The sequence below is a fragment of the Quercus suber genome, unplaced genomic scaffold, assembly GCF_002906115.3.
Source record: "Quercus suber isolate HL8 unplaced genomic scaffold, Cork oak 2.0 scaffold_84, whole genome shotgun sequence".
Lineage (NCBI taxonomy): Eukaryota > Viridiplantae > Streptophyta > Magnoliopsida > Fagales > Fagaceae > Quercus > Quercus suber.
The window spans coordinates 1,403,564-1,427,167 of NW_027069549.1; the positions used below are offsets into that span (position 1 = coordinate 1,403,564).

At 33.7% G+C, this 23,604-nt stretch overlaps 2 protein-coding genes across 17 annotated transcripts; both read right to left on the minus strand.

Moving 5' to 3' along the window:
• Positions 1 to 1,743: 1,743 nt before the first annotated feature.
• On the minus strand, positions 1,744 to 23,330 carry LOC111987842 (TMV resistance protein N). Of its 16 annotated transcripts, none has more exons than XR_010629155.1 (10): positions 22,125 to 23,203; positions 20,806 to 21,895; positions 20,246 to 20,482; positions 14,501 to 16,223; positions 12,401 to 12,564; positions 11,762 to 11,855; positions 8,585 to 8,680; positions 4,597 to 4,654; positions 2,940 to 3,047; positions 1,744 to 2,855 (listed from the first exon to the last, which is right to left on the minus strand). XR_010629155.1 is itself a non-coding variant. In XM_065773986.1 (5 exons), exons 1-4 carry the CDS (start codon positions 22,688 to 22,690, stop codon positions 14,523 to 14,525), a joined length of 3,594 nt encoding a protein of 1,197 aa, XP_065630058.1. In that variant the 5' UTR covers positions 22,691 to 23,203; the 3' UTR covers positions 10,741 to 12,564; positions 14,501 to 14,522. The 16 variants fall into 16 exon arrangements, 2 of the variants coding, with proteins under 2 accessions (XP_065630058.1, XP_023875355.2); XR_010629158.1 differs by having other exon boundaries at positions 1,744 to 2,406; positions 2,518 to 2,855; positions 11,762 to 12,564; XR_010629163.1 differs by lacking the exons at positions 8,585 to 8,680; positions 11,762 to 11,855 and adding an exon at positions 3,256 to 3,325.
• Positions 2,001 to 2,701, minus strand: LOC136067758 (putative wall-associated receptor kinase-like 16). Its single transcript, XM_065774007.1, has 2 exons — positions 2,389 to 2,701; positions 2,001 to 2,296 (listed from the first exon to the last, which is right to left on the minus strand). Exons 1-2 carry the CDS (start codon positions 2,699 to 2,701, stop codon positions 2,001 to 2,003), a joined length of 609 nt encoding a protein of 202 aa, XP_065630079.1.
• Positions 23,331 to 23,604: the final 274 nt, after the last annotated feature.

The window sequence follows — 23,604 nt, forward strand, 5'->3', positions numbered from 1 at the left end:
CCTTAATTCAAATTTATTAAAGCTAAGTTTATGTGGAATAGGATTATTATACCTTTTCTAGCACAAAAAGAAAATGAAACCGAGAAAAAACAAGATAAGCAAATAAGCAAGGGATTTATGCTTCTTGCCAACTTAGATTTATATACTTTTCTTTCTCTTTTATATAACCACTTTTCATTTTTAAGAAGAAAATGTTTTTTAAGTAAATCTTTGTGTTCTTATGTTTATTTTATATTTTCTACTGTCTTGGTAATTTTTTGTTATAATATTTTAGGGATTTAAAAAAACAAATTATTTGTTGGATTTTCATAAATCATATAAAAATAGATTTGGGCCTTATAGGCAATAGCTCCAAAGTCCCACCCAAGGAGTTTACACATGGTTTTCTGCTTGCTTCATATATGGGGCAGAGAATGCAACATATCAATTGTGAGCGTTTTGATTCTATTCCAAATGGTATTGGGATAAAAGGTTTGGTCTTCCATTACTTTCTAGCAACGAGCACATCTTTCCAAACTATGTGCATGGTAAAATATAATAGCAAGCTATTTAATCTAACCCGTAAAACTGAAATCGTGGTTCTGTAAAAGTTGTCTAATCTCTGCCAATGAAAAGTAACGACACAAATCAGACTGGTCTTCGTCGGAGACTTGTAGTCACGTCCACACAAGTCTGAAGGAGTCCCGTATAATCATACAAACTTTCTGTATCTACCTCTGCCTCACCAGCTTCCGGCGTCATGCTTGTCCAAACCAATGAAGCTTCTCAACCCCAATAGTCTTCATGTGATTCTACTCTTTACTATATGGCGTTTTGCGTATTAGATGCTTATGGATGCCCAGTGGGGAGATGTGATAGGCAAGAACTCGCACTCAATCACACAGCCTCACTCTTGGATTAAGGTATGGAAGCTTACGGTTCCAAGCAAACTTAGAAATTTCATTGGAGATGCTATCGTTTTTGGGTGCAGACAAGGACAGCTTCAATCAATGGATCCCAGTTTATCTTGTGTTGGCCATCTGGTGGACGACTTGAAAAATTGAGTGTTCAATTAAATGGTCACTTAGAGAGAAGAAAGAAAGAAGAAAAAAAAAAAAGAATTGGTTTGGTCAAAAGGTGCGGCTGTGGGTCCCTCATGTGTGTTTTATTACAAGTTTGCCATTGAGTTATGAGAAATTGAGAATTGAAAACTGAAAACAGCCAAAAGTTGTTTTCAGTTTCCATAACTTATAACTCAAAAAGTAGAGAATTGAGTATTGGAAATAGAGTTATGGAAATAGAGTATTGGTGCAGGCAAACGAGTATTTTGCTATGGGTCCCACCATTTTTGAGAATTGAGTTATGAAAACTGAGAATTGAGTCATGAAAATTGTCAATCAAAACAGCCTCTTAGTGTTCCAATAGGGCTGTGGTCATTTGTTAGCTTTAGAGGCAAACAAATGCCACATTAGTAGGATTTGGCTGGAGGATACTCCTCCATATTTCCAAAATTAATGGTACATGCTTTCAATAAAATTACCCACTTTTCATTCAAAGAAAGAAGAATTTAAAAAAAAAAAAAAATTGTACAACCTACTTGTCCCTAGTTCTGTACTGAATCTTCTCATCACAGGCATGAGATCTCTATAGAATATATTTTGAATGAGTACAACAGTGGTGTGGGCATTTCAGCTAGAATTGGACCATATGCCAATGAAATTATTGGCAGAGAAATCAGAAAATTCAGGCATTGACAACAATGCATTAGGCAAACAATACTCTGCAATGAATTTTAAATGTGTCAAGAGTAGGAAACAAATTACACAGCAACATGCCAAGCAAATTTTCCTCAAGTATCATATTCTGTAATTTGATCAGCCATTGGTTGCTTCTATTCCAATGAAACCAACCCCTACCTAAATATCTAATAATATGATAAAGTTTACTTTTCAAGCTTACTGGACAGTAAAAAGACTTGGAAATCGCATACATGTTGGGCTTCTAATGCCAACAATGACAATTCAGTTACATGACCTTAAGGGTGTTTGAGTTGAACCAATTTCATTATTTTGTTTTGACCTTATGAGAAGTTGTATCCGCCTAAGCTCTAGCATTACTTCTCTCATGGCTGGCCTCTCATCTCCATTCTTCTTGATGCATCTCAATGCAAGCTCAGAGAATGCATGAATATCTTCATTGCTTCCTTGGCTTAGCACCTTATCATCAACAATTTGCAATATGCAATTCTCTTCCATTGACAAAACAAAGCAATCTACCAAATTGATATGCCCTAGGAACATTTCTGTGGGATGATGACCTGTTAAGACTTCCACCAACACAACCCCAAAGCTATAAACATCACATTTTTCTGTGACACGTAGTGTCTCTAGATATTCTAGGTTGAATTACCTTGGAAAAAGTCTTCTCCTGATGCAATTGAAATTGAAAAACATAAATTTGATAATTTGGCAGTCCAGGACTCATCCAAAAATATATTTGATGACTTGACATTCAAATGGAATATTAGCCTTGGCCTACCATGGTGCATGTAATAAAGAGCATAGGATGTCTTAGTGGCTATTCTTACACAGTCAAGCCATGAGATCCGGCAAGGAATCTCATTGCATTGACCATGAAGATGATTAAAGAGGGTGCCATTGGAGATGAGTTCAAAAACCAACATGGGAATTTCAGTTTCAAGGCAGCAACCATAGAGTCTCATAACGTTCTTGTGGCTGATCAGTTGTTTAATTGTGACTTGGTTTAAGAAGAAATCTACCATCATCTCAAAGGGCCAATGCGTTGGAGGGCCTTTAACTTCAATAGTTACTTCTTGTTCATCTAGTGTTACATTGTAGACTATTGCAATTGCGAAGCTGAGATTAGATTAAGATCGTAATTATTAGTAGCCTGTTGGAAGTCCTTGGCAGAGAAAATCTTGATTGGCTCTATATCTTTACCTTGGTTGCAGGTGGTTTGCTTTTCTAGTAACATTTCTCAATTGCAGATGAAGTATTCTTCTTTGGCCTCAAATAACTACCTTGCTTTCTCCATCTTGATACTCTTCACTGCCCATGAAGTTATTAAAAAAGTGGATATCACTTCATACGTAGTTAAAGCACGTGTATCTCTGCTAATTATGATATATTTAGCCTTGAAAAGAGTGGATGAAAAAAGTCACCAAATTCCATTTTAAGTAGAAAGCTACCTCCATAATTCATATCATGAGTATTGGAGCAAATTCAAACATGTAATTAAGAGAAAATTTTCAAGTACCTTTATAGAAAGGCCACCAAAGTTATCAATCAAATACTCATCACAGTGGAATCAAAATCTTACCAATCGCCTAGAATTCGTAACAGAAGCAATTAGCAGTGTTGTTGTTGCTAGTAACAGAAAGAAAAGTTACAGTTTTGGTCATACTCTGAATATAAGTTGCAATTTGATACTTCATGAGAAACCCCAATATATTATACTACTAAAGTTGACATGAGCATTACAATTAATCAAACTAGACACAGACCCACGCAATGCGCAGGGAAAAAAAATTATTTACTATAGTAAAAATTACTGTTTCTCTTTTAAGAACTCAAATAATAAAGTTAAAAACTATTCATTCCTAACTAATAGTTACAAAGAAAATCTTTCACAATAAGCATACATTAGACACTCTACCTCTCTCAAATAACAATAGCATTTAGTTTATTATAAGAGCACAAAAATTTTGGACAGGTAACTAATCAGACTACACGATATTATGGATAAATGCAATATTAGAGTGCCATACGGCAGGATCTCATGCACTCTCGCATGAGGTCTCTGCTTTTATATATATACTAGACGCAGACCCGCGCAATGCGCGGGAAAAAAAATTATTTACTATAGCAAAAAATACTATTTCTCTTTTAAGAACTCAAATGATAAAGCTAAAAACTGTTCATTCCCAACTAATAGTTACAAAGAAAATCTTTCACAATAAGCATATATTAGACACTCTACCTCTCTCAAATAACAATAGCATTTAGTTTATTATGAGCACAAAAATTTTGGACAGGTAAATAATCAGACTACACAATATTATGGCAAATTCAAAGGCTGACATTCATTACCAGAAAATCATGTTTTACTTTTAACTAAAAAAAAAAACTTGTTTTTGTAAAGAGAAAAGAAATTTAATATCTTCAATTTTCTGCCCTCTATTTTAATATTCACTTCAACTTTTGAAATGATCACTCCAATAGAAACAATCTTAGTATCTTACTAATTGCCATCTCTTGTCTAGTCAGTTACATGTTTTGGTTCTTGTTTTGAATTTGAAAGCTATTTTAGACATTTACTTCTAACATTGTCATCTAATAATTATAGTTCTATCCCTTTGAAGTATGTAAAAAGAATGTGAGCTTATCATTTGTTTATAATACAATGCTTTTCTAGGTACATTCAATAATATCTACTAATCAGAAGATTCTAATAGCTTACAACCCAAAAGTACTTAACCACACCTCCATTATATGGTTAGGCTAAAAATAATTATGATTTGGATAATGTCTCCATGATCAGTCTAGGATGAAAAGACAACACCATCACATTAAGGGTGTGGGATTTCCGATGTCTCACCTTCAATTTGGTTTTTGTAGTGGGGCAGTGGAAGCAAATCAATAGCTTAGCACAATCCCTGCAACAAAGAAATCCAACTTAAATTATAACCTTTTTTTTTTTTGGGTAGAATGGATTGTATATAATAGATATAAACTATATGATTGTTACCTCTACGTTACCAATCATAGAAATACAAAGAGTAGTACAACCCCAACAACGATTATGATTTTAATCAACAATATTGTACACTAACGTATCAAGCATAAACTGTCAATATGATTGGTTAGTATTAGGAAAAGAAGAAAACCTATAAACTAAACATTTCCTAGCTTTGTTTGATGTATGATACATTAAATCAAGGTAGCAAACTTAACAGGTGAACTTGAACTTTTATAAAGGATCTTATATGTAATATAATTGACTTGGGAAGAAAGAATAATCCCCAAAAAATTACTTGTTTACTCAAAAGTAACAGAGTACTCCAAGCCACAAAGATAGCAATACCATCCAAACACCAAAGGCAAGTGCTAAACATAAATAAATTTAAGACAAACTTATTTTTCATGAGGATGAGATGCAAAATGTACTAAGAATTGGAAACATAAATCTAAAAGAAAAAGAAAAAAAAAAAGTATCAAAGATGACAAAAGATATACCAACCCAATGTGACACATTTCTTTGAAGATTGGAACTTCTCTAGGTGGGGTTGATTAGGGAATTGAAAAGGTAATTTCAAAATATACAGTAGATTGATACCTCAATGCAAAAGACACTTTCTAGAATTTGTGTTGTCCTTAAAATATGCATGTTGGCATAGAATGAAGAAGACCAAACTCAAATAAATCACATATAAGACAAAGAGAATCATTATTGAAAATTTAGAATATCAATCATTTGGGAATTTTTTGAATCTAGTTAATCATCATTTCTTCACCTGCCAAATCATTTTGGGAGCCTCAGGCCTCATTGGGGTCTAATACACCAAGAGAGGAAACTACAATGATGCAAGCTTGCTTTGAATAAAAAATGCATATGAAGTTAGTAGTTCAATTTTGAAAGGGATTAAAAAAGGCAAACTTTCAAATGTGCATTGTGTTGTTTTCCCTCCCAACACCATATATTCTCATCATTCATGGTCCTAAACCTAGATTTGAAATACCTTTCAAGAAATCTCAGAAACCATGAATTTGGATCTCATCCAAATTCATTTTCAAAGAAAATACAAAATCATTTTTAAGAATTGGAAATACCTTTCAAGAAAATACAAAATCATTTTTAAAATTTAATGAGGTAAACCCCACGTTGAATTTACAATTTATTTTTTGCATTGGAGCATAAAACTGCTCGATATAATTCAATGAAAATCAAAATACCTTTTATTAAGCATTGCGGCCACAAAACATAGATAAAAATTATGTGATATTATGCACCAGTCATGTTTTTCAATAGAAAATATCTAATTTCTGAACATATTACAATCTTATCTAACGTTATCTCAAAATCTAAATATCAATCCAATGGTACTGCAACATGGTGAAAAAAAAAAACAACACCCAGAGTCATACAGTCCCAACAAAGAAATTTCAAATTCTACAGTTGATTCAAACTCCTAATTTGTTTTGCATCTAGTAATGGTGAATTACTTGTTCATCAAACTGTATTGTATTGTCAGTTGTACCTAAGCCCATTTGTCACCAAGCCACCTCATGGGGTTCATCTAAATATCCAGTCTACCATTGGTTTTGAAATATCAATGAAAATTAAATTGATAAGTCTAGTTGCATAATCTAATTTGGGTGGTGGGACAGCAGGGAATTCGGCAAGATGCTTAAGAATTAGGAAAAAATCTACCAACCCATCTTAAAATAAAACTACAACATATAATCAAACTAAATCTATTGAGTTTTAAATATATATTCATTCAGCTATTTTATCAAACAATTGGCATGCATCTAAAATTTAAAAGATAGAGGAAGATGTAAAGAGAGAGAAGTAGGTAGTTTTCTAGAAAAGGACTCAAGGGCAGGAGAGAAAAGAAAAGAAATTAATGAATAAGAAGTAGAGAAGAAAATAAAAGATACCTTAAGCTTTAGGAAGGTAGGAAGTAGTGAAGCCCGGTTGCGTGGAGCAGATGGCCAATGATGGTGGAATGAAGGCAATGGGGAGCTATAGACATCCTAGAAACAAACGTTACACCGGTTCACTATCTGTGTTGTAACTTATAACGGCAAGGTGGGAAACGGAATGCTTAGGCTGAAAAAGAGAGGGGAGAGATGGTAGTCTGATGTGGCACAAGAGGCCAGCCAACTGAATGGTTGAGGCACAAATGAATATTACCAAGTGCATCAACGGTTTTGTCCAATTTATCAATATTTAATTATATTTTGAAAAAGAGAGAAAATATAAAGAAAAGATAGAGAGGAAAATATATAACATGTGATTGCTTCAGCTTTTATATATATATATATATATAGATGGTGGAATTAAATTAATAAGAAGTGGGATTTATGGTGGAGAGAGTGGTGGGAATTAAATTAATAAGAAGTAGGCTTTATGGTGGAGATAAGGATGAGATTTATTTTATATTTGTTAGAGTTTTAAAATTGAAAAAAAAAAACTAATTTTAAATTGTTGAACAATTACAAAAAATATGGTGATAATGATATGGCTGCTGACGTGGCTCAATGTGAGCGTAGCAACATTAAATGCTATGCTTCAACTTTTAGTAATATATAGATTGATTGATTACATGTTATTCATGAAATCACAATCCCATATATGGCCATTTTTTAGGAGCCACTATCTCATCAAAAAAAAAAAAAAGGTTAGTATATTGCAATGTATTTGGAATGGTGAGTACATTGGTATTTGGAATCAATGTTAAAAATAAATAAATAAATAAATAAATAAAAAACTTAAATTGGACATGTAGCACAAAATTAAACAATAATTGGAATCTAATTTAAAATCTAATTGGATTTTCTCTTAGTTTTGGCTTTAATTATATATGTGTATATATATATATATATAGACTAGTTATTGGCCCATGCGTTACACAATTTTTATTGGTATGATCTTTTTTGGTAAATATTATGACCGGAGAACATTGTTTTAGGGGAAAAAAAAAAACTTCTTTCATTTTTATGTAGTGATTTTAAGAAATACAATGAAGGGTTTTATGATAAATTTTGTTAATTTTATGAAATACATTTATATAAAATTGATGGTGCAAGAAAAACACCAAGTCAATCACTCGTCCATATGGTCGTCCATAGCAATGTTCAGAACTGAGAGCGAGTGGTTAGTACATTCGTCCCTCCTTTACCATCATTCTTCTTCTTCTACACACTCGTCCAATGAAGGACGAGTGGACTGTGAACCACAATGTTATCTCAAAATCTAAATATCAGTCCAATGGTACTACAACATGGTGAAAAAAAAAAAAAAAAAAAACCCAACACCCAGAGTCATACAATCCCAACAAAGAAATTTCAAATTCTACAATTGATTCAAACTCCTAATTTGTTTTGCATCTAGTAATGGTGAATTACTTGTTCATCAAACTGTATTGTATTGTCAGTTGTACCTACGCCCATTTGTCACCAAGCCACCTCATGGGGTTCATCTAAATATCCAGTCTACCATTGGTTTTGAAATATCAACGAAGATTAAATTGATAAGTCTAGTTGCATAATCCAATTTGGGTGGTGGGACAGCAGGGAATATATACTTTGGCAAGATGCTTAAGGATTAGGAAAAAAATCTACCAACCCATCTTAAAATAAAACTGCAGCATATAATCAAACTAAATCTGTTGAGTTTTAAATATATACTCATTCAGCTATTTTATCAAACAATTGGCATGCATCTAACAAGAGCAAAATTTAAAAGATAGAGGAAGATGTAAAGAGAGAGAAGTAGGTAGTTTTCTAGAAAAGGACTCAAGGGCAGGAGAGAAAGGAAAAGAAATTAATGAATAAGAAGTAGAGAAGAAAATAACAGATACCTTGAGCTTTGGGAAGGTAGGAAGTAGTGAAGCCCGGTTGCGTGGAGCAGATTGCCATTGATGGTGGAATGAAGGTAATGGGGAGCTATATACATCCTAGAAACAAACGTTACACCGGTTCACTATCTGTGTTGTAACTTATAACGGTGATGTGCATGAAATATATATGATAAATTACTCACATATCTACATATTTAGTTTTACTTTTATGTTATTTTGTGATTGATTATATAATATCTTTGTGTTGCAGATAACAAGGGCTTTACATGCAAAGTGGGGCTAGGCCAATTGAATCAAGCCAATTTACATCCAGCCAGGCATGAATATTAAATTTAAGTCCAATTGGAGTAAGGAATCAAAGGAAATTTGCACCAAATCCAAGTCCAATTCGGATTAGGATTCCAGCCTGCACATCAGTTAGTATTTTCAGTATAACTTTCGGCTCAGATGTCCAATTGAGATGATTCAAGTTGGGCTGGAAAGTTAACTTAAAGGGCTACAACTTTGTAGTTTACCAGAAGCCCTAATTCTGACGTTAAGTGGGCCTAAATAGTCGGTTAAGTAAAGCCTAAAAGTCTGGGATTTTCTCCAAACGGGAATTCAACTTGTAATAGGATTCATTGACCTATTTAAAGGCTTTTTAGGGCAAAATTCAGGGGGGACTGAGGCTAGTGCTAGGGTTGAGATGCAAAACAGAAAATTGGAGCAAGAGGCAGTGCCGCATGTGGCTTCTCTGTAGCTTTCTCCATGATAGCATTGTGACTATTTCTTTCTCTATTTTATTTGTCTAGTTTAATGTTTAGTATTTTATTCTTTTGTTTATTTCAATTACCATGAGTAGCTAAATTTATAATTAGGGTTGAGGATGAAACCTTGTTAAGGATTACTAGTAATATTTATGTGATTTGATTTTTCCCACAATAGTTGTTCTTTAATGATTTAAATTGTTCTTGCTTCATATCAATTGACTAAGATGGGATTCTAGATATGAGTTCAATCATGTTTTTCTCATGATTTAGGATTTGTCTTAATTAATTGAATGCTTGGTTTATTAATTCTTGATTATAAAATTGGATATCGTTTGTGATTTGTCTGTCAATGGATACAAGTTATGATTTGATTTTTAGAATTGGATATATCTTGTGATTTGTTTGGCTACGGATACAATTGATGATTTGGTTTTATACTTAAGAAGCGAAGAAGAACATGCCTTTGATTTTTAAAATAAGGATTTTAACGAGAATATTTTCCATGATAGCAAGATTGATTTCTAGATTATCATGTAGTGAGGTGGGAAAAATTAATGATCATAAATATATGCTGATATGACTTGCAAGGCGGATTCCAAAACCTTAATTCCTTTCCCTTGATTGTTTACATCTTTTTATTGTTTTATATCTCTTGCTTAATTTAACTATTTGCTTAATTTTATTATTTTCTTAGTTTATTTAATTTCAAAACAACCAATTTTTATTAAACTAGATTAGGATTAATTTGGTTAAGATTTAATTAATTTTCCTACGTTCATTCAAGTCCCTGTGGGTTCGACCTCGTTCTTGTCAAACTATACTTCGGTACGGTTCGTACACTTGCGAGTACTTTAAAATTTCACAACAAACGGCAAGGTGGGAAACGGAACGCTTATGCTGAAAAAGAGAGAGGGAGAGATGGTAGTCTGATGTGGAACAAGGGGCCAGCCAACTGAATGGTTGAGGCAGAAATGAATATTACCAAGTGCATCAACGATTTTGTCCAATTTATCAATATTTAATTATATTTTGAAAAAGAGAGAAAATATAAAGAAAAGAAAGAGAGGAAAATATATAACATGTGATTGCTTCAGCTTATATATATATATATATAGATGGTGGAATTAAATTAATAAGAAGTGAGATTTATGGTGAAGATAGTGGTGAGAATTAAATTAATAAAAAGTGGGCTTTATAGTGGAGATAAGAATGAGATTTATTTTATATTTGTTAGTATTTTAAAATTGAAAAAAACTAATTCTAAATTGTTGAACAATTACAAAAAATGTGGTGAAAATGACATAGTTGCTGACATGGCTCAACGTGAGCATAGCAATATTAAATGTTATGCTTCAGTTTTTAGTAATATATAGATATAGATAGATGTGTTGTCAACAACATAAAATGTAATCTTAAAATTTTGTGGAATCTATTTTAACCTTAAATAATATTTCAGACATTGGTAATGGATTTGGGCCACAATACATCGATACAAAGGAATAAAAAAACAGCACTAGAATAAAAATGTACAGGATTAGGATTCCACTGTGTGCTATCAAAGGTAAAGTTCATAAAGCAGTTAGGTGCAATTGTTGCTAGAGATTGAGGCTCTGTCAAAAGACATCTGCCCTCCTCTCCAAACCCAAAACATCCATCAACTAGTTCCTCATTCCTAAACATCTGAATGTCCTTCATCTGCTCTATCTGCCACCTCTTTGTCACTTCTATTCCAGCCCCTATAGTCTAGCTCAAACAACCAGGCAATGGACCCATCTCTATTTTTACAATCAAAATTGAATGAATCCCCTTCATTTCATTGTTCTTCCCTTGCAGCTCTCCTCCAGCAAGATTGGTTGCCAGTTGGAAGACTCTATAAAGCTCTGCACTTTGCTTATTTTGCTACTGTTGAGGCTTTCCGTTAGTTCTTAACTGTAGCTACCTTGCACATAGAAATCAAACTTTTACTATGCATGACCACATTTGAAGCAGGGAAAGGATCTTCCTTGCCCTATTTCTACGAGTCCAAATAGACCACAAAACAAAGACAAACGACACCTAGAAGTACTTTAAGTTCTTTAATTTTCCCCTGATATCCTTCTGCCAGCTATTGATCCATGCCTGAATCGAGTAAGCTGAATGAAATCAGCTCGAATGGACAGATCAAACCAAAAAAAAAAAAAAACTTTTAACAATTCCAGATAAATAAAACCCTTTGGCACTACCTAAACATAAAGCAAACCATATTATATGGAAAGGACAAGAAGGAAATATATAAAATTAGAATTCTAGTTTATTCATTTTGAACTACCCATCAATGTGTCATGCCTTTATTAATGAGCTTGTACTTATGGACTTCTAAATAAGGGCAACCCAGAAGCCTAGTTCAGAATGTAAGAAAAGAACACAGGATAGAACAATAAATCTATACCTTTGGCAGTAAAAGCTTCCAATTTCAATGTTTACATTCTTTCCAGCACATGATTTGCTCTTAAAACAATGACGAAGTGCTTTGTCTTGCCATTCTTTTATCAAACATTGAAACGAAGGAACCAAAACAACACAAGAAGAAAAGAGTATAAGATCCAAAGTTCACTGCCTATTATCCAAGCAAATGTTCATAAAGAACTTGGGGGAAGGGTTGCTAGGGATCAAGACTCTAATAGATTCTTTTTCTTAAAATTTTTGTGTTTATTTATTTATTTATTTTTATGTTATTTATGATCCACTTTTGATATGATAGCAATGGGATCACTTCTTGGTGTGATGTCTATTAATTTATATATGAATAGCATTCATTTTACAAGCTGTGAAAAGGTACAATGTCATTTTGCTTGGTGTTAGGACTTAGAGGAGGTTTAAAGGGGAATGCAATATCTACATAGAGCTTCTGCTCATGTATAATGTGTATTTGAATTGAATGTATGCACATGCAATTAATGGAAATTATTCTTGAAAGTTTGTGGCTATTTCTATTTGTGGCAGTGTCATGTTTATTTTGTGAATGTCCACAAAAAGATTTAAAAATGAAGAAAAAGCTCATCTAAAACAACCAGCCATGGACATGCACCTTCTCTATTTTTTCGAAAGAAGCTTGGATCCCCTGTATTTATTTCTCCTACACTTGCAGCTCGAGTCCAAAAGGATTGGTTGCTGATTGGGACACTCTCTTTCTACACTTGCTTATACTGCTGCTATCAAGGTTTTTCTTTGATTTTTGAATTGTTAGTTACCCTGCACATTAAAACCAAACTTTTCAATACAAGACCACATTAGTGGCAGAGAAATGCTATTTCTTCACAATTTTCTTGTTCCTATAAGTCCAAATAGACCATAAGATGGAGAATAAAGACAATAAGAAGTAGTTTAATATCCCCAAAACTCAATCCCAAAACCAGGTTTCTCTAGATGAAAAGGAAAAAAAAATGGTCTTTCAGTATCTTTGACTCAAAGGACTAGGTACTCAGATGCTTTCTCAATTCTTCCCTCACAAGAAGAAAATTCAATAAAATTCTCCAAAGAATGACAACCATTTTAGAAGGGAATTGTAACTTATAGTTTTAACAATCATGTTCAGGGTCTTCACTTATGGTTGTGCCAGTAAGATTAATAATTGACCTGCCAGCTTGGTTTTGATAATTCCTAACATGCAACAACCACTATCCTTTTTCAACCAAATAAGCCCCAGTTTGGAATGATGCCTAATGAGCTTGACATTAACAAAAAGAGGATTTTGTAAAATTCTCTAAGAATCATTTTGGCTATAGAGCTTTCAAAATAATTCAGAATTCAACCTAAAAGACTACCACATATGCCACAACATGTAGAGAACCTAAGCAATTTCATTTGACATCCCTTTGCTGGGGACATCCAATAAACTAGGAACTCTCTCTCTCTATATATATATATATATACACACACATACTTGGATGTTTATAAAGGTAGGTGTAATGGTGTATTATCAATTGACTATGAAATGTATATCATCAGGCTAAAATGACAAAACAACAATGAAAATGTGACAACTTATATTCTAGACATAATGCATGAACAAAGATAACAAGTAGAGCTGGGTTTACCTTCTCCAATTTTCAAACTTGTCTTCCTGCATGAGTCTAATTACTAAAAAGACAAATATGTGAAATGAGCATGGATGGTTTGGCTTGGTTTTGATTTGAAATAAGTCTAGAAAATTTCAAGAATGTCAAAAGCCCAAAGCATAAAAGTCATATATGGTAAAAATTTCCATAATTAATGAGCAGTGTTATGTATGAAAGGAGTTTAGACTATTAATATTACTAATCAACTACCACCGCACACTTTTGGTGCGATGGTCACTCTACAAGTATAAGTGCTTGTAGGGTGTTGGGGGCAAGGGCCAGGGTTCAAGCATCTAGGAGGGAGCTTCACACATATATACACTTAGATTAGGCTAGAGTAAAATTTTTATCTTATATATAAAAAAAAAATGTTACTAATCAACTGGGCAATGCAAGTGATAGGCTGATACTAGCCTTTCCATTCAAAATTGACATTACATGTATTTTATTAAATTCCTAAATGTCGGAAAAAAGAAATCAGGGGGAAACAAAATAAAGAAAAGAATAAAAAAAAAAAATCTAATTTACTAAAAGATATGTCACTTTTAAATGAGTTTCAAATACTATTGAGGTCTCACCCATGCCTGTGCACAAGCATCACTATGATGATGTGGTGTAAGTATGGGCCCAAGTCAACCCATGATGGCATTTTGTCAAGCAAAGGAGAGGGAACTCTACAAGACCTCACTCTTAAATTTCTCTACTTCTCTCTCTTCTCCACACATTTTGCTTCCAATTCCATGCCCTGATTTAGTGTGAATTTCATTTTGTGGAGTTTCTATGATTAATGAAAATTTGAAATGGAAGAAAACAAAATGAAATAGTACAAAAAACCAGTACGTTTGGCAACAAAAACTTTCTAGTTTTCAAGCAGATTATTTCTTCTGCTACTAAAACAACAACAAGAAGCTTTTTGTTGCAATTCTTTGTTCATCCTAGTCAAGTTCCAAGGAGCCTTATTGACAACTCTAATCAAACATATGGTGGGAAATCCATTGATATTTGTAAGCATGAAAAAGATATTGTGGCAACCAACAGAACTTGAATTAAGAAGAAAGATAATGACTTACAGAGAAAAAAGTGTATTAACCTTCAACCACCTAGCTCTTCAGCACATTCCTCACACTCACTTGACTCCTCACCTGACTCTTCAACCATAAATTCTGTGAGCCTTTCAATCCTTTTTGGGTGAGGTTCGTAATTAGAGCTTCCAGCCCCATCACAATCATCACGGGTGATCCTGTTATTGCTTCTCTCAGCCATAGTTCTGTTAAGATCTTCGATGTCTTTCTTGTATACCATTTGCAACCCACACTTCTTTACCTTTAACTTGTCTGGGAATATTTTGCTCGTCTTCAAGCCCCGACAATATGCATCAATTTTAATTCCAATCTGACTGAATCCATTTGCATCGCATTTGCACAATGAGTTTTTGTCTTTCTTCTCGTAGTATTGAGGAAGCAAATAAAGTAGCCAAATGTGATCTGATAAATAATCATTTCCTATAATGCCTGGTGATAAATTAATTTGTTTTCCATTTATTGTCAACCGACAAAAAAGATGACAACAGTCTACGTGGATTTGGTGATGTGGAAGACAACAAAATACAACGCAAACAGCAATCCCCATCCACTCATTACACAAAAGAGAATAAGGTTCTTGTATACTAATTTCAACCCCAATACTTTGATGCCTAAACCACTTTGGAATTTCACTTCCAGGAAAAATAATGTCATATCCATATCTGTAGTCAGGAGGGAGAGGGAGAGGGAGCCGAAGGGAGTTTATTATCATTGCAAAAAACATGTCAACAAAGCCCTGATTCTCAGCCAGTTTACTGCAATTTGTAAGTAAGAGGCCTTCCCCAAATAAAGAATTTGGTTGTAATAGATCTGGTAGTGTTTCGAGTGAGGTACAACCAAATCCCGAAATATACACAATATTTAATGGAAGCTTTGGCCATGATCGAAGACTCGTGCAATTGCTCACCTCCAAGCTTTCCAAAATAGATAGTTGAGCAATGCTTTCCGGAAGGCAACTAAAATTATTTCCACTTAGACATAAATCTTTTAAAGAGAATAAGCAACAAATATCATTGGGGATTGCATTGAGATTGCAATAACTTAGGTCCAGATTGGTCAAAGAACAGAAACCCGATAAAGAAGTTGATAACAAGCCCATGCGATTGGGACTTCTTGGCTTAAATCCACCCAAACTAAGTTTTTGAAGAGTTTGAAAAAGAGCATTAAAAGGCATAAGTCCTGTAGCAGTTCCACTCATGCCAACCTCCTCTACACTTTTCTCAGACACCAAGTTTTCCAGTAGTTTTGAGCATCCGGAAAGATTGAGATCTTTAAGCCACTTCATATTAAAAAAGGTACTAGGAAGAGTCATGAGATTTTTGCAATCTTTTACATTCAATGAAACAAGGCTAGTCAAATTCTCAATTGATGTGGGTAATTTTGTAATTGCAGTGCCATCCAAGTAAAGCTCTAATACACTTTTCATATTTTCTCCAAACTCTGAAATTCTTTTTAAATTTGAGCAACCAGAAAAAATAAGGATCTCAAGACACTCCATTTCAAACTTTCTTGGAAGACTTCTGAGGTTTTTGCAACCTTTTAGGTTAAGAAAAATGAGTTTTTGATGAACTCCAATAGATGGGTGCAAGGAACGTAAATTTATACAACCCTTAAGAACCAGTTTCTCAAGATTTGGGATTTTGTTGAGGTCGGGAGTTTCAATCAATTTTAGTGATTTCTTCAATTTGATGAACTTCAAACTATCAAAAGACTGTAAAAATCCAAAAAGTTAAAAAAAAAAAAAATTCTCTAGATGAAAAGGAAAAAAAAAAAAAAATATATATATATATATATATGATCTTTCAGTATCTTTGACTCAAAGGACTAAGAACTTAGATGTTTCTCAATTCTGCCCTCAAAAGAATTTTAGAAGGTAATTGTAACTTACATAATTGGTTCCAAAGCTCAAGGTCTTCACTTATGGTTGTGCTAGCTTAGTTTTGACAATTCCTAGCATGTCACAACCCATTATCCTTTTTCAACCATATAAGCCCTATATTTGGAATGATGCCTAATGAGCTTATCATTAACACAAACAGGAATTTGTAAAATTCTCTTAGAATTATTTTGGCTAAAGAGTTTTCAAACTAATTCAGAATTCCACTTGAAAGTATCTTTGACTAGCACATATGCAACAACATGTAGAGAACCTAAGCAAGGTAGACAAAGGCGTTAGGCGACCTTGAGGCACTAAGGCCTTGTATCGCCTAAGGCGACGAGGCTCCAAAAAGGCGCTACCTTTAGTGAAGCAAGGTGCTAAATATTAAATATAGTTTTTTTTTTTTTTTTTTACATATATAAAGCTTAAATCATATATATTAATGTACTGAAAATTTTAATCAAGCCTCTCTTACTTTGTTCCTAATGCATAGGAATTAGTCTAAAAAACCAGTTTTTGTGTTGAATCCAATAGAGCCCAAAAAGAGAAGAAGAGAGAGTATAGGAATAAAAATAAAAAGAGGAGAGTTGCTATTAGAGAATAGAGGGGGGAAAAACTGACAGAGGGGAGCTATGAGGGAAAGAAAAGAACAGAGAGAGCTGCTCTGAGTAAGAAAGGATTAGAAAAAAAGAAGAAAGACAAAAACAAAAAAGAAAGGAGAGAAAAGAGGTCCGGAGAATGAGAAGTAATGGTAAAAAAGAGAGCTTTTTAAATTAAAATTACATGTAAGAAGTAGGAATAAAATAATGTTATAAAATTTAAAAGTAGAAATAAAACCTGTTGAGGTAGGGTACTGTTGGGCAACTGTTGTAGTGGCTGAAAAGTCCATTACTTATATATTATTTTATTATTTATTTGTGGTTCTAAAAGGCTAAAGTTTGAAACATCAGTGGTTGCCAACTCAAACCCCACTAATGTTACTAAAAGACAAAATTGAGTTATAAATTAAAAAAAAGCCAGTCATCTTTTCAACAAAACTAAGTCCTCAAAAAAATGAAACCAGTCCTCTACACCAGAAAGAAAACAAAAGCGACGGAAAAAAAAAAAAACAGAGGCGACGGAGGCTCTCGCCTAATGCCTGGAAAAACTGTTCAAGGCGAGCGACTAGCCTCACTAAAGGCGCCTCGCCTCAGTGACCTTGAGGCGCTTTTACGCCGCCTCGCCTCGCCTGAGCGCCTAAGCGCTCGCCTGAAATGCCTTTGACTACACTGAACCTAAGCAATTTCATTTGAAATCCCTTTGTCTTTGGGGACATCCAATAAAATAGGAACCCTATATATATACTTGGATGTTTATAAAGGTGTATTATCAATTCACTATGAAATGTATTTCATTAAGCTAAAATTACAAAATAACAATGAAAATGTGACAAAACTTAAATTCTCGACATAATGTATCAACAACCATAACAAGTAGAGCAGGGTTTACAAATCTAAGCAGATCACCTTCTCCAATTTTAACCTTGTCTACACAGTTGTTTGCCTGCATGAGTCTAATTACTAGAAAGACAAACATGTGAAATAAGCACGGATTGTTTGAGGGAGTGAGAAGTATAATTTTAATTGGAAGAAAACAAGATGAGATGGAACAACAAACCGATATGTTTGGCAGAAAAAGCTTTCTAGTTTTGATGTTTACTTGCTTTCAAGCATATGATTTCTTCTGCTTCCAAAACTACAAGAAGAAGCATTTTGTTGCAATTCTTTGTTCGTCCAAGTCAAATTGCTAGGAGTCTTATTGACAACTCTAATCAAACATATGATGGACAGTTCATTAATATTTGTACACAAGAAACAGATAATGCAGCAACCAACTAAACTTGGATTAAGAAGAAAGACAGTGACTTACAAAGAAAAAAGGTTGATTAACCTTCAAGGTTACTTCCACTAGATTCCTGCCAATCACCTAGCTCTTCAGCACAATCCTTGTACTCACTTGACTCCTTAACGTTAAAGTTACCTTGGGCCATAAATTCTGTGAGCCTTTCAATCCTTTTTGGGTGAGGTTCATAATTAGAGCTTCCAGCCCCATCACAGTCATCACGGGTTTGCTTGGCTTTGTAACCTTCTACTACTGCCCCCATCGAATAGTTGAAATTATGATGGGGAACATCCAAGCCCTCGTAAGGAGTGATGCTATTATTGTTTCTCTCAACCATAGTTCTGTTAAGATCTTCAATGTCTTTCTTGTATACCATTCGCAACCCGCACTTCTTTACCTTTATCATGCTTGGGAGCACTTTGTTCGTCTTCAAGTCCCAACAATCAGTTTTGATTTTAATTCCAATTTGACAGAATCCATTTGCATCGCATTCCCACAATGATTTTGTGTCTTTCATCTCGTAGAATTGAGGAGGCACATAAAGTAGCCAAATGTGATCTGATAAAGTAACTATGAAGATGCCTGGTGCTGATTTAACTTCTTTTTCGTTGACTTTCAACCAACAGCAAAGGAAAGACTTAATTTGTGTTTCCATTGAATTAATTCGGTGATGTGAATGAGAACAAAATACAATGCAAACAGCAATCCCGATCCACTCATTACACAAAAGAGAATAAGGTTCTTGTATACTAACCTCATCCCCAATACTTTGATGCCTAAACCACTTCGGTATTTCACTTCCAGGAATAACAATGCTATAGCGGTCTAGAGGAAACATACGAGAGTCAAGGAGCCGACGGGAATTTATTATCATTGCAAAAAACACGTCAATGAAGCCTTGATTCTCAGCTAGTTTACTGCAATTTGTAAGGTGGAGATATGACCCAAATAAAGAATTTGGTTGTAAAAGATCTGGTAGCGTTTCCAGTGAGGTACAATCCTCTGCCATAATTAATCCAATATTTAATGGAAGCTTTGGCCATGATCGAAGACTCGTGCAATTGTCCACCACCAAGCTTTTCAGACTAGATAGTTGAGCGATGTTTTCTGGAAGGCAACTAAAATTATTTCCACTTAGAGATAAATATTTTAAAGAGAATAAGCAACAAATATCATTAGGGATTGCATTGAGATTGCAATAACTTAGATTCAGACAGGTCAAAGAACGCAAACTCGATAAAGAAGTCGATAATAGGTCCATGCAATTGGGACTTCTCTGATTAAATCCATCAAAAGCTAGTCTTTTAAGAGTTTGAAAAAGAGCATTAAAAGGCATAAGTCCTGTAGCAGTTCCACTCACGCCAACCTCCTCTACACTTTTCTCAGTCACCAAGTTTTCCAGTAGTTTTGAGCATCCGGAAAGATTGAGATCTTTAAGCCACTTCATATTAAAAAATGTACTAGGAAGAGACATGAGATTGTTGCAATCTTTTACATTCAATGAAACAAGGCCAATCAAATTCTCAATTGATGTGGGTAATTTTGTAATAGCAGTGCCATCCAAGTAAAGTTCTGATACACTTTTCATATTTTCTCCAAACTCTGGAATTCTTTTTAAATTTGAGCAACCAGAGAAAATAAGGATATCAAGACACTCAATTTCAAACTTTCCTGGAAGACTTCTGAGGTTTTTGCAACCTTTTAGGTTAAGAAAAGCGAGTTTTTGATGAACTCCAATTGATGGGTGTAAGGAACGTAAATTTATACAACCCTTAAGAACCAATTTCTCAAGATTTGGGATTTTGTTGAAGTCAAGAGTTTCAATCAATTTTAGTGATTTCTTCAATTTGATGAACTTCAAACTATCAAAAGACTGTAAAAAGCCAAAAAGGGGGAAAAAAAAATTAGCTTCAACAAAATCATACAGTTTAATGAAAACTTAAAATTAAAGTTGTATAAGTTACCTAAATTACCTTTTGTTGGAAACTTGGTGGAAAATATTTTGAAGGGTATTCACTCCAGTCAAGAAATCTCAAGGCATAAGGAAGATATTTGGGCTCGTACAAAAGGTGAACATTATCAATTACGGGCAATTTAAGATCATGAATCTTTGAAAAGGATTCAGGATTCCAATATGCCTCTTTTTGTTTATGCAATGCCTCTTTTTGTTTATGCAACTTTAAGACCATGCCTTGAATTGCTTTTGTTCCCTAGTAATCATGAAGAGAACAAATTAGTGAAGTGCAAAATGTAAGATTACTAAAGCTACTCTAAGTTGACTCTTTTAAAGCTTAAATACAAATACAATACCATAGGTGCAGTTCATTAGGTTTCCCAATAAAATTCAAACTCATAATTGAATTTAATTTAATTATCCTTGAAAATGATAACATTGTATTTTATTGGTCAATCCAAGCAAGCGAGTGAATTTCATTTGGGAAACTAATATATTGAACCTAAAGTATTGTATCAAAGTGTTCACCTCAAATAATATAATAGGATACATGATCTAGTTTTCTAAATAACTGCTTACCGTATTTTCTGTCAGTACATCGTTAATGTCCTTAAACAACCACAATTTGCTACGTTTTCCCGGCTCTTTAGGACACTCTTCATAAACTATGTTCTTGCCCATTTCTTGAAGCAAATCATGCATCCACAAGGTACGATCCCGGAATTTAACAAGAGATTTATCAAATAGAACCCCCAATCCAACATTTGGAAAAAGGTCAAGATAATTTAGTATTTCTACTACATCTTTTTTCTCCTTATGATTAAAGAAACAAGCAATATTTAGGAATATTTCCTTCTCTGTTTCATGTAGTCCTTCAAAACTTATTCTAAGTACTTGGAGAATATCTTTTTCAGGAAACTGTTTTAGCCTATTTAATGCACTTTTCCATTGATGGATACTTCTACCAAATAAAAAAGAACCCAAAATCTCAATAGCTAAAGGAAGGTCATTAGCATAATATACAAAATCTCTGGACAACTCTAGATAATCTTTAGGTGGATGATCTTTTTTAAATGCTTTCAAACTCAAAAGATGAAGAGATTCACCATGAGTCAATCCATTAGCCTCATATATTTCATCTACTCCAAGGGTCTGTAGCAAATGCTTATCTCTTGTTGTTATGATAACTCTACTACCTAAACCAAACCAAATATGATCCCCTACTAACTTGTTTAGTTGGTGTAATTGATCTACATCATCAAGAACAAGAAGAATTTTTTTATGACGTAACCTATTCTTGATCACAAAAACTCCTTCATTAACATCTTCCACACTCATATTTTCATTCAAAATTTGAAGAATGAGTTGTTGTTGTAATCGAACTAAACCATCTTTTTCACAAACTTCCCTAACATTAGCAAGAAAACAACCACCTTCAAACTTATTTGAAACCATACGAAACACAACTCTAGCAAGAGTTGTTTTACCTATTCCTCCCATCCCCCAAATGCCTACCATGCGAACATTGTTTGACCCTAAATCCAAACATGACTCCAATTTCTCCGCTCGAGAAATTATTCCTACTAGGTTTTCGGTATATTCTGAGAATGCATAACTTAATTTATGCCACAATTCTCCCACAATGTTCTGGATAATTTGTGACTCAGGCCTATAATGAAGAAACAAAAATATGTTGTTAGTATAAACCACAATAAATACATTAATAAAAGGTAGAAAATCTAATTTTTTATTATGCTTATTGAAAATTGATTAGCTCAAAACAAAACTTGAAAGAACTACAAACATGTATTTAGGTCTACGTAAGGTTCAAAACAATGCTATATGGGAGGTGGGTGTTATGTGAATATTTGAAAGAAAGAAATGACAAATTGGATTACCTATCTTGTACATGCCATCCCTTGATATTGGCTACTTCTCTCAAAGCAGTTCTCCATGCTTGCACCTTCTCTATGCAGTCCTTGAAATGTTCTTCATGTTTAGCAAAGGCTTGGGCAAAAGAACCCATTTGTTTTCGTATTGTAGATGGATCCACATCATAAAAAATTGGTAGAACCATCATTTTCATCTCTTTCATGCACCCAATGATCTTTACAAGTTCATCCAAACACCATGTAGAAGATGCATAGTTTCTTGAAAGAATGACAATTGCAAACCTTGATTTTTCTATTGCTTTCAAAAGCTCTGATGAAATAGATTTTCCTATCTCAAGTTTTTCCTCATCTCTGAAGGTGAAAATGCCCTTTTGTTTTAAGGCGACATATAGATGGTCAGTAAATCTATTGCGTGTGTCCTCACCTCTAAAGCTAAGAAAAACATCGTATTTCCATTGTGGTGTTGAAGAAGAAACTAATGATGAAGATGAGGTAGTTTGAGTGCTAATGGCAGCCATTAGAAATATATTGGCAAATCTTGAACTACAATAAAGATTAAGAAAAAAGTACATTCAATAAAGTTTAAAAGAGAAATTAAAAGGAAAAAAAAAATGAGAAGAAGAGAGCGATTTGATGTGGAGGAATACATCCTCTGTTTTCAGTCAAGTCAACAACTCTTTTTTCTTTTTTAAACAAAGTAGGCATGCAAGTGCCCTTTACATCCAAGAATCGACCTTGCAAACTTAAAATTATATAATTGTATTTATCACTACAAAATAAACTTTGTCCTTTTAATAAATTTTTTCTAAGTGTCAAACCTCTTGATCTTTATATATAGGATAAACCCTTCCCCATGTCAATGCATGCTGCATGCACTCATTGTATCCTTACACCATTGACCAATTACAGCTAAAATGACGCATCCTTTTAGTTTTACCAAAAAGAATACTTCATCTCTTCCAAATTCTTGGCCCTCTAGTAGTCCCATAGGGTTGTCCTCTATTTAAAGTCAATAAATAAATTTCTTGACTTTTCCTTTATTTTACCTTAATTAAAGACAATGCATTATTCTCTGTAAAAACAAAAAATATATAGCATTAAATGTTGCTCCCTTAAAAAATCAGATTTTTTAAAACGTTTGTAATTTAATATTTGGTATAAGAGGAGAATAAGTATGGACTCATTTTCATTGTGTTGTTTGTTACATTATAATGGTCAAATAAGTAATAATAGTCACTAGAGATTTACCATGAATGGATGACATTATCTCTAACTACAAACATACTTTTTTTATGAAAAAAAAAAAAAAAAAAGAAGACCAAACCGACCAATTTTAGAGACAACAAGGAAGTCTCAAGCTAGGAACTCATGGGTTCAGTCAAACAGAGTCAGATTATTGGTCCATTACTATGAATAAACATTTTAATTGTAATGATTATATATATAATTGTTATGGGTCAAGTCAACAATTTTTTTTTTTTTTTAA